The sequence below is a fragment of the Cervus canadensis genome, chromosome 26 (genome assembly GCF_019320065.1).
Source record: "Cervus canadensis isolate Bull #8, Minnesota chromosome 26, ASM1932006v1, whole genome shotgun sequence".
NCBI lineage: Eukaryota > Metazoa > Chordata > Mammalia > Artiodactyla > Cervidae > Cervus > Cervus canadensis.
Genome location: NC_057411.1, coordinates 20,901,578 through 20,916,668, shown reverse-complemented (window position 1 = coordinate 20,916,668; position 15,091 = coordinate 20,901,578). Strand labels below are relative to the sequence as shown.

General features: G+C 37.9%; 1 protein-coding gene across 4 annotated transcripts in view; it reads left to right on the top strand.

The window, feature by feature from the left end:
* The window catches only part of LOC122428494 (transmembrane protease serine 11A-like), a 54,459-nt gene that overhangs the window by 29,763 nt on the left and 9,605 nt on the right, over positions 1–15,091 (top strand). For 3 of the 4 annotated variants that reach the window (XM_043448560.1, XM_043448558.1, XM_043448557.1), the window contains exons 4-7: positions 3,015–3,082; positions 5,030–5,190; positions 9,519–9,557; positions 11,505–11,676. In XM_043448560.1, the coding sequence (XP_043304495.1) occupies positions 3,015–3,082; positions 5,030–5,190; positions 9,519–9,557; positions 11,505–11,676 (440 nt within the window). The remainder of the gene's footprint in view (positions 1–3,014; positions 3,083–5,029; positions 5,191–9,518; positions 9,558–11,504; positions 11,677–15,091) is intronic. The other variant, XM_043448559.1, reaches the window with a different exon arrangement.

Below are 15,091 nucleotides of genomic sequence, written 5' to 3'. Positions count from 1 at the left end.
CAGTGAGACTTTACAGGGACAGGTCCTGAAATTTGAACTATAGAGAAGAAACTTCTATATTTCTGTGATTACTTCTACCTAGATTCTTCCTGTGTTATTCTTTTATCACTTTTATCACTTGCCCTCTCAGACACCTGAACTATTCATAGATGGAATGGATGCTGGAGCTGGATATTCTTCTCAGCGGGCGCTTTGCCAGATGAATGATGTCATCTGGAGTCAAAAACTTAATCCAATACTCTTACCAACAAGTCACAAACAGCCAAGGGATTTACTGTGGGTAGAATTTCAGAGGATAACTACAAACCAGACTTCTTTAAATGCCTAAAGAAATTAACTTTTATTCCTTTTAATATTGGTCACTTTTCTCCCCTTTTATTTTGGTTAGCCTTTTCTTTTCTTTTGTATTTCCCCCAAATATTGAGTAACAGGACTGGCTCTGAGTACCACAAGAGAAATGATTAAAATAATATCGCTCTTACAAAACATATCTTACCAAACAATTTCATTTCTAACATATGAACCCCACATTTCTTCAGCCCATTTAAACTTTTCTTATCTAAAGTCAAATAAGTATATATTCTGGATACAAGCAATTTCTCTGTTTTCTAAATACTGCCTTGGATGGAAAGTGTAAAAAATATATTACCAAATATATCTTTACAAGTTTTACACTTTAAGTCAATCAACTGTTTATGCTATAACTTATTGTCATATGTTCTTTGATAGAAATTGAAGTAAAATGTACATTATATATAACAAGGAGGTTGTGTGATTGATAAGAGATGAATGTAAAGACAGAAACCTACATTTAAGTCCCATTTATTAATCCACAGGATGCTAGGGAAATTCACACAATGTCTCCAAGTATCAGTTCTGTCTTCAAATGAAATAAGAATCAAAACTATTCTTATTTCATAGTTATTATAAGGAGTAAGGGAGATCATGTATATTTTGTTTCCTAATTAAACTTTTTACGAATGCCTGATAGTGCTAAGTCATAACTTGTTCCTTGATCTCTGAAATCATCTTCTTTTAATTTTCATTAAGAGTTAAACTTTTCCTGTCTCCTCCTTACGGATTTAGGACATAGTTTTTTCACAGTCGGCTCATCAATCAAATATGAAAAGCAGTGACTGAATTCAGATGACACTGGTCACTAGGGGATACTGGAAGCCAAAATCTACATGTGATAAGTCACAGGATCATTGTTGTTCAGTTGCTAAGTAGTGTCCTATTGTTTGCAACTCTATGGATGGTAGCACGCCAGGCTCCTCTGTCCTCCACCAACTCCCAGAGTTTGCTGAAATTTATGTCCGTGAGTCAGCGATAGATCTAACCATCTCATCTTCTGTCGCCCCTTTCTTTTGCCTTCAATCTATCCCAGCATGAGGGTCTTTTCCAGTGACTCGGTGCTTCATATCAAGTAGCCAAAGTATTGGAGCTTCAGCTTCATCGTTAGTCCTTCCAATGAATATTCAAGGTTGACTTCCTTTAGGATTGTCTGGTTTGATCTCTGCAGTCCAATGGACTCTCAAAAGTCTCCTGCAGCACCACCATTCAAAAGCATCAATTGTTTGGTGCTCAACCTTCGTATGAACCAACTCTCACATCTGCTCATGACTACTAGGAAAACCATAGGTTTCACTGTATGGACCTTTGTCAGCAAAGTGATGTCGCTGCTTTTTAATATGCTATCTGCGTTTGTCATGGCTTATCTTCCAAGGAGCAAACATCTTTTAATTTCATGGCTACAGTCACAGTCTGCAGTGATTTTGGAGCCCAAGAAAATAAAATCTGTCACTGCTTCCACTTTTTTCCCTTCTATTTGCCATGGAAGTGATGGAACTGGATGCAATGATCTTAGTTTTTTGAATGTTGAGTTTTAAAGGATCTTTTTCACTCTCCTCTTTCACTCTCATCAAGAGACTCTTTAGTTCCTCTTCATTTTCTGCCATTAGAGTGGTGTCACCTGCATATCTGAGGTTGCTGATATTTCTCCCAACAATCTTGATTCCAGCTTTTGATTCATCTAGCCTGGCATTTTGCATAATGTACTATGCATATAAGTTAGACAAGTAGGGTGACAATATTCAGCCTTAACATCTTCCTTCCCAATTTTGAACCAGTCAGTTGTTTCATGTCCAGTTCTAATATGATGCTTCAGCAGGTGATTAAAATTCTGCTCAAATAAACCCAAAACAGTAGCTTTCCTTCTACTTCCCCGTTGACATAAACTGAATAACACAACTTTGACCTAAACCTGCAAGACCACCTTACCCTTTCTTCCTCCCTTGCCCACTCTACTAGGGCTCACAGTCAACAACAATTAAAAAATCATTGGCTCTTTCCTAAATCTCTAATACTTCTTCCCTGCAGCCAAAGACCTGCAAAGAAATCTGAGACCTGCAATGCCAGGATGGGGGTTAACCTGATCCACTGACAGGCTACTACCAAAATATACCCAGCATTTTATATGTGCTTAATCTTTACAATCCTATGAGTAGCATATCAATATCTTTGTTTTAGATGTTAGGATATTGAGGCTCAAATTGACTCAGTAACTTTTCCACAGTCACCCAGTTCATGAGTAGCACAATAGGTTGGCTGCAAACCCAGTACTAAGCCAGGGTTCTCTCCACTCTCTAGATCTCATCTCTGCTCTGCATCGTTCTGCTTCACTTTCTATGGAGTTTTAGGAACATAATGTCTACCCCAAATACCTGCATCAGCATATTAGAGTCACCTGGGAGATTTTTACAACTACAAATGCCTAAGTTTCCTCAGGATCATTTATAACCAAAACTCTGGCAGAGACACTCCAGCATCTTTAAGTCTTTTTTTTTTTTTTCCTGCAAATGATTCTGTTGCATTGTTAGATTTAAGAACCACTGGTTTAAATAATGATATTACTCATGCTAAACATTTTTATATTGCTTTAACATTTAATCAGTGGTGTATTCTTATTATAAAATATCTTATTAACACATAGTTTCCTTTTATTGTAATAACAGGTGGATGAGACATTTATAGATTCGGCCTTGAACAAGCATTATATCAAGAACCAAGTAGTGAAACTGACGTATGTATGCTTGGGCAAAGGTGACTTCATGGTCTAGAGTGACCAAAAGCACAGGACACAGGAACCTTTATACACTGTTGCCTCTACAAGACTGGCTTTTGGCCAGGATTTCTTATTAATATGATTGCAACAACAGTCTCAAGATATAGAGGTGACCACCATTTTGTAAATGCAAAAACTGAGACTCTGGGAGATTAAGTGAAATGTTCAAAATTCCCCAAGTGACAGAACAGGAATCAAATCCCATCAAGTGATGGTAAGGCCTGGGACTGCCAGAAACCAGGGCCTTGAGAAAACCCAGCAGCATGTCACTGCATGCACCAAATTGTATTCTTTCAATATATATGTCATTTCAAAAATATTAAGGAGCCAAAGTTGACTACAAAATGGGGTCACAAGTCTTTCCTGGATTGAACCCCTAGTGACAGGAGGCATGCCCAAACACAAATAAATAAACTTGAAATAAATGTTGAAATAAATTTCCATTTGTGGTGGTGGAGGAGGAGACTCATACAGGCTGAGAAATTGCTCAGAGGTTTCAGTTGTCTTATTTGGAAAGTTCATAGCAGAACATGTATGTAACAGATACAAACCTATGGGCCTGTGTGACTCATCTTCTTTTAAAAAAATGAGAATATTCAGATGGATATATTTGAAGGAAATAATAATCAGTTTTCTTATCAATAGTCTAATGCCCTATTGGTAGAATGACTCCAAGTTTCTTACACCTTTACCGTAACTAGGTACCTCCAGAAGGATTTTACGATATAAATTCGATACATTTTATAATACATCTAGGAGAGAAAAAGCGTGTTTTTGCTGAAACTGTCTAGATTTCATGCCCTCCATTTTCAAATTCTGACTTGCCATAACATCCTAGCAAAATTATCATAGTCTTATGCACTCCTTTGAATGTGTAGTCATTATCATTTTGTAAGTTTTTGTGTGGGTGCCTTCCACCTGGTAAACAATGTTTTCCCTCTGATTTAAGAGGAGGGAATATTTGCCAATTTGACATAAAATTCTGATTATTTATATCTTCACATTCCAGAGCCTAAATGAACCACAGTATATAAAATCCCTTCAAACTGATACCATTTCCTCTTTTTTAAAGTCAAGGGATTCAAGAAAATAGGGCTCTCATGCTTATTATAGCTTCAATCTTTTGAAGTGTAAAAATAAGAGATGTGGCAGATCAACATATAGGTTTCCATTTTGTACAAGACCTTTACTGTTTGATTTTCATACTTTAAGCATATATGAAAATTCATCCCCTCAAGTGAAGGGACTTAAACATGTTTATATGAAAAAAGTTCAAGGAATTGGATATGCTTAATTTGGAGAATACTGAGAGACCGAGACTATCACTGTCATCAAATATTATACATGGAAGAGAGAACTGATGTTTTATGTATGTCCGAACTGGTAGACGTAAGCCTATGGAGTGGAAGCTTTAAGGAGCTATGTTCAACTCCAAGTGAAGAATTCTCTTAAAATCAAAGCTGACCAAAGAGAAATAGCCTCTTTAGGGAAGTAAATTTCTAATCATTTTAATTACTTGCTGGGGTGAGATGACCACTTATCATGGAGGCTGTAGAGCTGATGAAGGTATCACATGCGTGACAGGTCAGAGATACCACTGAATTTTTTTCCAGTCTTCAGGGTTTATGATTTTGCTGATAACATTTTAGTTTCTGAGTCTTATACAAATACTATAACAAGCCTTCAAATTAATGGGAAAATTCACTTAACGCAAAAAGAGAACATGAAGAGGGAATATATGAAACAATCTTGAGTCAGAGTAACATAAATGAGTAGCAATATGAGATAATCAACTGTTGACACTTTCAATTGAGGCATAATTCAAGGGAATAAAATACAAAAAAAGAGTGTAGGATAATACTGGATGTATTCTTTGAACAAGTACATTTCTATTCTATGTCATAGTCCAGAGGAAGATGGGACGACAGTAGATATCATTATGGTGTTTCAGTTCCCCTCTGCTGAGCCAAGTGCAGTGAGAAGTAGGAAAATCCGCAGCATCTTAGATGAGAAGATAAGGAACACCAGAGTCTTGCCAATAAACACCTCATCAGTTGAAGTTAATGGTAAGTAGGTACCTTTCTACGTGACATGAAGTTCTCTATTAAGTCCTTTTTATGTCTAATCATAAATTTATTTACTATTATTTCCATTCCAAATAATAGCTAGAATTCAGGTGAAAAAAAATATTCAAGTTAAAAAAGTGGCTTTTAAAGGCTTTATTATTCTCTGATGAAAGCATATCTGAAATTAGTCAAGTGGCTTTTCCTATAGTAATTGACTGGCACTCATCTTGAAATAAAAGCAAACCTTTACCACTAACAGAGTTCATCTGACCCAGCCACTGCCTCCACGACTAAGCAAGTGAAAACACCAAGTGTTAAGCAATGGCTGTTTTTCTGTTTCAGAAACATAAACCCAGTTGCTGCCCTTTAGAAATAGGAATAGTTTCTGTGAATAGTGAAACTGTGAAGTTTGTGTTAACCTTTTTCCTGTGGGCATTTGGGAAAACGGTAAACTAACTTTGGAGCCACTAAAGCCATCTTACAAGTAATGAATTAAAAAATCATGAAACTAGAAATCATAGGAACCATTATATCATCATTGCTTCTTTAAAAGAAGTAGCTTTTATCAAGGTCCTTCTCGATGCCCTTTACATGCAGCATTTAGCTTCTTTATTCTTATGAATTAGGCAAATTCATCTTTAGAGATGTGAAAGAGGGGCTTTAGACCTTCTATCTATAGTGAAAGGACTCTGGCAACTAAAAAGGGCAAAGATTTAGTTAAGGACTCCAGTAATTTAAAAGAGCAGAGATTCAACTCTATTGATAGATTGCTAATTTCTTGAGAGGCTTTATGAGGGGGAAAAAAGTGTTCTTTGGTCAAACACTTCTTAGAAATGCAATCTACAATATTCACCTCTTAGAAATTCACCCCTTATATTAGCATACCAAAAACTCTCAGGAGTCCAGCCAGACAGAAACTGTTTGAAAGTGAAAGTGAAAATCACTCAGTCATGTCCGACTCTTTTCGACCCTGTGGACTGTAGTCTGCCACGCTCCTCTGTCCATGGAATTCTCCAGGCCAGTATATTGGAGTGGGTTGCTGTTTCCTTCTCCAGGGGATCTTCCCAACCCAGGGATCGAACCCAAGTCTCCTGCATCACAGATGAATTCTTTACTGTGTAAGCCCCTAGTGAAACCTGAAAACCTGTTTACCCCTGTTCATTAAGCTGCTTCCACAAGCATCTATTCCTGAAAGACAAGTACAGATTTCCCCTTCACATTCCAGTGGACACCAGACTTAAGAGTCACAGAAGAGAATCAGAATAAGTGTGATTCATATCAGACATGAAACAGAAAGCCCTGCCCTTTCAAGGGTCTGGCTGACTCTTTAGGAGGAAACCTGACCAGGAAATAAAATCTGTGGGAATGGGATGGGCAGGGGTTTGCTGATGAGACAAAGAGTCAGTTAATCAGGAAATGAACCTGGGAACCTCTCCCAACCCAGGAGGGAAGAACCTCTCAAGGGCTTAATCCGCCTTCTTTGTTTTTTCCTTTATGGAGAACAAATGAATCGAGGTTGTGAAATACTGGAAGTTCTGATAAGTTACAAGATGTATTCTACATAATTTTAAATAACCAGTTAATTTGCAAGGAACTTCAAAGCCTGAGCTATCTGAAACCAGAAATGAAGCATGAGGTGGTCATCAGGTGTCTGGGCTTTTTATTTCCTATAGGTTCAGTCTGTGACCTGTAGTCTGTTTTAATGTCTATAGTAGATTAAAGGGCAGGACGTGCTGATGAAGAACCTGATTTGAGAGTTACCTGATTCTAACTCCACTGAGTCACTACAGGACTACCCAAGTTCTGTAAAGGACTTGTATTTACAAAGTCCACCAAAGGACTACCATGCCTTTTCCTCCACTTTCTCATCTACAATCTTGCAATGATAATATTTGTTCTTCCTGAAGTCACAGAAATATCAAGAATATATACAAGAAAACAAAAGATATAATATTGAACATATAGGCTATCAGAAAGTTAGAAAATTGTGCATATACTTTGGAAACCTGAAAATATTAATGCAAATAATTGGTGGTAGAAAAAACTAGAAGCCTGGCGGTTTCCAAATTTCCAAATATGAAAAGAGCAGCGTGTACTAGCACTTAGGAAAAGCTCACTCAGTAGAAAACTGATTCGAATCCTCAAGGCAATCCTTGTAGACAAAAAAACTGCTCTCCAGCAATACTTAATTTGGGGGATTTCAAATGAATGGAAAATTGCAGAAATTCTAGACAAAATCTAGAAATAACCTCACAGCCCCCGATTTACCCAAAATCTGGCAAGTATCTGTGTTTTGGTTTGACAAGTAACTGTGTGGTGTGCGCCTTCCTGTGATGTGATGTCAGAACAAAATGAATATTGACTCCTTTGAATTGCAAATGCCATTGCTGTGGAAGAGCAGCTCCTCACCCATAGGCTGTTGATGTGGGAAACGTAGAAAGTAAAACCATTTTGTCAAAATTGGTAATTAGCAATAGTCAGTCACTTGTATATGGGCAGTTCACCTCCAGGTATAACCATTCTGTCTAAAATTCTTTCCTCAAAAATCCAATGAAACTCCCAATACTACACGTACCCTGGTCTCATTCCTGGAAAGGGCTGAGTTGCATCTTGCTCAAGCTAAGCAGAAGAAGCTGTAATTGAAGAATTCTAAATTTATATCATTGTAATGCATTACTAACATGGGGCATATTCAAATAACCTCATTTTATTTCACTTCACTTTATTGCACTTCACAGATGTTGTGTTTTTTTGTTTTTTTTTTACAAATTGAAGGTTTGTGGCAATCCTGTGTTGTCAGATGATAGTTAGCATGCTTTAGCAGTAAAGTACTTTTTAATTAAGGTATGTATATTGTTTTTTAAAGCATAATGCACACTTAATGGACTACAGAATGGTATAAACATAAACTTTTAAATGCACTGGGAAACAAAAAAAATTTTGACTTTTCTTATTGTGATATTTGCCTATTGCAGTGGTCTCAAACCGAACCCATAACATCTCCAAAGTATGCCTATAGTTTTAAAAAATAAAACAAGAAATTTACTACCTTAAAACTACACTTGACCAAAAATTGAGTTTCTTCTATAAATAAAGACTGAGAATCTGTACTGAGCAACGGATTCTTCACTATATAAGGATTTAGGCATGCCTTTTATGAGTTTATTGGATATTCTCAAAAGCTTCCACTTTGTGTAGTTCATAATCATTAGTTTCCCAAGTGAAATTTATAGAAGGTAAGTGGAAAGAAACATTCTCGTTGTGCATAATGGGAAGTTAAATGTGGAGAATATGGGTCTGAGACACATGGTTTTACACAAGTAAAACCATCCATCCTCATTCTACCTATTAAGCCCTTTTGTTTTGAAAACCATCCCACTTTTCACACAACCATTCACCAACTTAATTTTAAATGTTTGTATTTCCTTTATCAGGTTACCAACTTTGTCGGAAATGACAGAATTTTATCTTAGATTCTGTCCAATAATTAGCCTCTACCAGTATCCAGCAGGTGTTTGATAACAATATATAGTAGTTCATTCATTCCTTGAGGTGGGGGGGGACATTTTGATAATTTAAGAACTGTGTTTTAGAAGTATTTTAACTATAGTTTGTGTGGTAGTTTTCAAAGTTGGTTTGTTTGTTTGTTTGTTTGTTTTTTTCATCCTTAAACCCTTGAACCAAAGAAAGGCTTAAGTGAAATCTTAAACAGAAGAGATAAAAGCAGACTTGTTCTCGTTGAGGCTGAGTTTGAACCTAAAGACTCCATTAGTTGCTCCCTCTTTCCCTACTTTCTCTATATCCTTAAGTTAAATTCAAAGATTTATCCCAAGCCATTGGAAAGCCACTGTTCCGTATTACTACAAACAATTTGTGGGTTTTGATTATACATATTTGAGCCTTAATCACTCACTGCTTACTGCCTGTATGTGCAGCGCTTAGTCACTCAGCCATGTCCGACTCTTTGCGACCCCATGGACTGTAGCCCACCAGGCTCCTCTGTCCATGGGGATTCTCCAGGCAAGAATACTGAAGTGGGTTGCCATGCCCTCCTCCAGGGGATCTTCCCAACCCAGGGACTGAACCCAGGTCTCCCACATTGCAGATGGATTCTTTACCATCTGAGCCACCAGGGAAGCCTAGAGGTTGCTGATAAATCTCTACAAAAACCATACATATATCCTGTTATATCAGCTGTTTTCCTGACTCATCCATAAGCTCAAATTTCTGGACTCTGTTTATGATGAGTATTCTCTGATAATTTCTGGTCATTGAGACCAACTAGGAGAATATCAAATTATCATTCTTTGTTCTATCTTGTTTTTCAGCAATGAGCTCATCAACAGGGAAGCTAACTGTCCAAGCATGTAAGTCTAGTTAGCTTATAAACACAAATTCCATTTCCATCTCAGAAAGGATAATATCTTCAAATATTAGCTCATAATTTCCCACTCATGTTCCATTTTCTTTTGGAGAGAATAACAATTGTGTAAAAAATGAAAATACTTTTTTTCTAATTCTAAAACCAACCATTTTGTCATCTTCATCAAAAATATTTTACATGGTGGAAATCTAGGAGCAATTTGAAGAAATTTTATATTTCTGATTTGGAATAAATGGACTTTCCTTGATAATTTTTAAATGCTACTAATTATGCTTTCTACTGAGAAGTAAAATAATGAGAAAGTGAAAAATGGGAAAGAGATAGACCCCTTTACTTGTGACTGTCTATACAATTTACTGATCATACTCTTCTTCATGGTTGACAGCAGCTCCACTCACTTCATATCATCATTTGCTTCATATCACTGTGACCTAAATTTTGAAAGAATTTTTTAAAAGTGGTGATGACTTCAAGCAAAGGTGTTCATTCATTTTCATCTCTCTTGGAAACATACTATACATTTTTACTCATTCTTTCAATAAATATCCTTTTAAAATCTACCAAGTGCCAGAAAGTGAATACAAGTGTCACTAAGACATGATTCCTCCTTTAAAATTAGGGGTTTGTATTTGGAGGAAGACATAAATCAACCAGGAAATGTTAAAAGAGCATGATAAATGCTATTGCAGAGATAGTGCAGTGAAAGTCAATCCACAGAGTCAGCTAACCTGACTTGGTCTTGCGGGGTCTGAAAGTGATCCTTGAGACAGAAGAAAGGAAGGACCACAAATCAAGTGACAAGTGGGATGAATGTCCTGGGCAGGGGGAATAGTATGTAAAAATGTCTTTAGAAAAGCAGGAATGCGATCACTTCTTGTAAATGAAAAATGCCAGTGTGGCTGTAATACAGGATTGGGGGTTGGGGACATGAGAAAGGGGTGTGCTTAATAGTCATCAAGGACCAGAATCATGCTAACACATTTCAACTTTATCTGGAGGGCAATGAAAAATCACTAAAGGGTTTTAGACACATCAGAAAGGCCACCCAGGTTTCAGGGTGGAGAATGGATTGGAGGAGCAACACTGGAGTTAAGGAGATGATCAGGGAAGCTGGTGCAGTCCTCCCTCTGAGAAAAACAGTAGTCTAAACTAGAGATGGCAGTGACGGGGATTTCTCAACAACTGGCCCCAGGAGTGTCATCAGCACCAGTAAAGTGAATTTCCTCTTTGATACCTAATTTTTTGGAATAAAAATTGAATCTACCATATTTTCTTTATTAGCAGCATGCTTTATTATTTTATTATTATTTATTATTATTAAACAGGCTTCATTCTTAAGCGGGAATCCTAAGCAGCAAACTAATCTCTGATCTGACGCACATAATAGAGTACTTATTTATCCCCACTTATAGTGAATGTGATATTTATGTGGAAACATAGAATCCTCCACCCTAAAGAGTAAGAGACTGGTCGTGATGCATTAACCATGCCCCTTTAGGAACTAGTCACTCAGAAAAATGTATGAGAGGAGTTACAAGGAATTGGCAGTTACTTCTCTGATCAGTTCTTCTGTTGAGGACTTTTATGTCAAAATAACATGGTGGGATCACCTAAAACTAGGAAACAATAATCTTAGCAGGAGCTCCCAGAACATCTGGATAATTGACACTGCAAGTCCTCAAGACACACACTTTGTGGTATGTCAATACTTCTCAGACTTACATAGCTTCAGTGGACAATGTATATCCATTCTCTAAAGAGAGGGAGTGAGCAAAACATCAAGGAGGAGGAAATACAGAAGGTGGATATTAATATTGTACATGTTTATATGACGACAGATGCAAATATTGCACGGCAGCACTCTACTAATTTCTCTGTACCAAGAGTTATAGAGACATTTCTTATCAATTAATGATCGCGTCTCTTTCAGGTTGTGGTAAACGAGCTGTTCCATTAGTAAGCAACAGAATAATGTCCGGAGAGATCGCGGGCAAGGCTGCCTGGCCTTGGCAAGCTTCACTTCAATATAATAACATACATCAGTGTGGGGCCACCTTGATTAGCAATACTTGGCTTGTTACTGCAGCGCACTGCTTTAAGAAGTAAGTGATTGATGTTAACTCACTGCTATTACTTAAAAAACCATCTGAGTTTTATTGTCTTTTGAGTAATAATCAACGTCCCCAAGTATTGCTGAGGTACAATAAGAAAAGCATCTTTCACGTCTTTTTCTAAAGTATAGTGTTGTACTTGAACTTATTTGGAAAGTTCGTAGGGGTAGTAATCACTATCCGAGTATATGCTAATCAGGTCCTTAGGGTTTTAAATAAAGAAATTATGGCTAGAGAAGGTTTGGATATAAGGGGACCCTCCTACACTGCTGGTGAAAATGTAAATTGGTGCAGCCAGTATGAAAAACACTATGGAAGTTCCTTTTTAAAAAACTGAAAATTGAGTTGCCACACGATCTAGCAATCCCACTCCTGGGCATATATTCAGAAAAAACTCTAATTCTAAAAGATAAGTGCACCCCAATGTTCATTGCAGAACTACTTACAGTAGCCAAGACATGGAAGCAACCTAAATGTCTATCAACAAATGAGTGGATAAAGAAGATGTAGTATATATGTACAATGGACTAGTATTCAGCCATAAAAAAGAATGAAATAATGCCATTTGCAGCAACACAGATGGACCTAGAGATTATCAGCCTAAGCAAAGTAAGTCAGAGAAAGACAAATATCATATGATATCACTTGTATGTGAAATCTTTAAAGATACAAGTGAACTTATTTACAAAACAGAAGCAGACCCACAGACATAGAAAACAAACCTACAGCTATCAAACGGAAAGAGTGGGGAGGGATAAATTAAGACTTTGGTATTAACAGGTACTCACTACCATATACAAAATAGATAAACAACAAAGACCTACCGTATAGCACAGAGAGCTATATTCAATGACTTGTAATAACTTAGAGTGTAAAAGAATCTGGAAAAAGAGTATATATGCTGAATATATATAAATGCTGAATCATTTGATGCATACCTAAAACATTTTGAGTGAGTAATAGTCGTCCAGTTGTGTCTGACTCTCTACAGCCCCCAAGGCTCCTCTGTTCATGGGGATTCTCCAGGCAAGAATACTGGGAATTTGGCCATATCCTCCTCCAGGGGATCTTCCCAACCCATGGATCAAACCCAGATGTTCCGCATTGCAGGTGGATTCTTTACTGTCTGAGCCACCAGGGAAGCCCAAAATATTACACATCAAATATAATTCAATCTTTTTTAAAAAAAGAAATAATTAGGTTGATAAACAAGTATCTCTATGCACAGCATTTGTATTTTTGCCTATTCCTCTTCAATGATGTTATTAATAGTTCACTTAATTTGTTAAGTAACATGAGTCAGTTCAGTTAAGACACTCAGTCATATCTGACTCTTTGCAACCCCATGGACTGTAGCATTCCAGGCTTTCCTGTCCATCACCAACTCCTGGAGCTTGCTCAAACTCATGTCCATCAAGTTGGTGATGCCATCCAACCATCTCATCCTCTGTCTTCCCCTTCTCCTCCTTCAATCTTTCCCAGCATCAGGCAGGATCTTTTCTAAGGAGTCAGTTCTTTGCATCAGGTGGCCAAAGTATTGTAGCTTCAACTTCAATATCGGTCCTTCCAATTAAAAGTCAGGACTGATTTCCTTTAGGATTGACTGGTTTGATATCCTTGCAGTCCAAGGGACTCTCAAGAGTCTTCTCCAACACCACAGTTCAAAAGCATCAAGTCTTTGGCACTCAGCTTTCTTTATGGTCCAACTCTCACATCCATACTTGACTACTGGAAACACCATAGCCTTGACTAGACAGACCTTTGTTGGCAAAGTAATGTCTCTGCTTTGTAATATGCTCTCTAGGTTGGTCATAGTTTTTCTTCCAAGGAGCAAGTGTCATTTAATTTCATGGCTGCAATCACCATCTGCAGTGATTTTGGAACCCAAGAAAATAAAGTCTCTCTCTGTTTCCATTGTTTCCCCATCTATTTGCCATGAAGTGATGGGACTAGATGCCATGATCTTAGTTTTTTCAATGTTGAGTTTTAAGCCAACTTTTTCACTCTCCTCTTTCATTTTCATTAAGAGGCTCTTTAGTTCTTTGCTTTCTGCCATAAGTGTGGTGTCATCTGCATATCTGAGGTTGATATTCCTCCTGGCAATCTTGATTCCAGCTTGTGCTTCATCCAGCCTGGCATTTCACATGATGCACTCTGCATATAAGTTAAATAAGCAGGGTGACAATATACAGCCTTAACATACTCCTTTTCCAATTTGGAACCAGTCGGTTGTCCATGTCCGATTCTAACTGTTCTTCTTAACCTGCACACAGATTTCTCAGGAGGCAGGCAAGGAGATGGTTAGTTGCCAAGGAACTTTAATCTTATTATTAATAATAGATTTTACTGGGAGATGGTATCCAATGAAGAACAGAGAGAGGCAAACAGACATGTGATACTAGGCATATAATTTAAAACATCTAGGCTCTATTTTCCTTAAGTATAAAACAAAGGCTTTACTAGATGACCTTTCATTACTAGATGATCTTTCCAGTCCCTGTATGTGCCATGATCCACCAACTGCTCAAGCCCACAAGCTAGAAGTCACTCACAATCATCTCTCAAAGGACCTCTGACAGCTTTACCTAACCCACTTTTACCTTCTAACAGTCTATTCTCTGGAAAGAACCAATGTGATTTTTTTAATGTAAATGAGACTACATTCAGTTCAGTTCAGTCGCTCAGTCGTGTCTGACTCTTTGCGACCCCATGAATCGCAGCATGCCAGGCCTCCCTGTCCATCACCAATTCCCGGAGTTTACTCAAACTCATGTCCATCGAGTCGGTGACACCATCCAGCCATCTCATCCTCTGTCGTCCCCTTCTCCTCCTGCCCCCAATCCCTCCCAGCATCAGGGTCTTTTCCAATGAGTCAACTCTTCGCATGAGGTGGCCAAAGTATTGGAGTTTCAGCTTCAGCATCAGTCCTTCCAATGAACACCCAGAACTGATCTCTTTTAGGATGGACTGGTTGGATCTCCTTGCAGTCCAAGGGACTCTCAAGAGTCTTCTCCAACACCACAGTTCAAAAGCATCAATTCTTCAGTGCTCAGCTTTCTTCACAGTCCAACTCTCACATCCATACATGACCACTGGAAAAATCATAGCCTTGACTAGACAACCTCTGTTGGCTATGTCTCTGCTTTTTAATATGCTATCTAGGTTAGTCTCTCAGTTAAAATCATCCAGTGAATTCCCATATTATTTGAATAAAATCTAAGCTATGTTCTACTCTTTGCAACCCCGTAGACTGCAGCATGCCAGGCTTCCCTGTCCTTAGCTATCTCCCAGAGTTTACTCAAACTCATGTCCATTCAGTCAATGATGCCATACAACCATTTCACCCTCTGTTGCCCCCTTCTCTCCCTGCCCTCAATCTTTCCCAGCATCAAGGTCATTTCCAGTG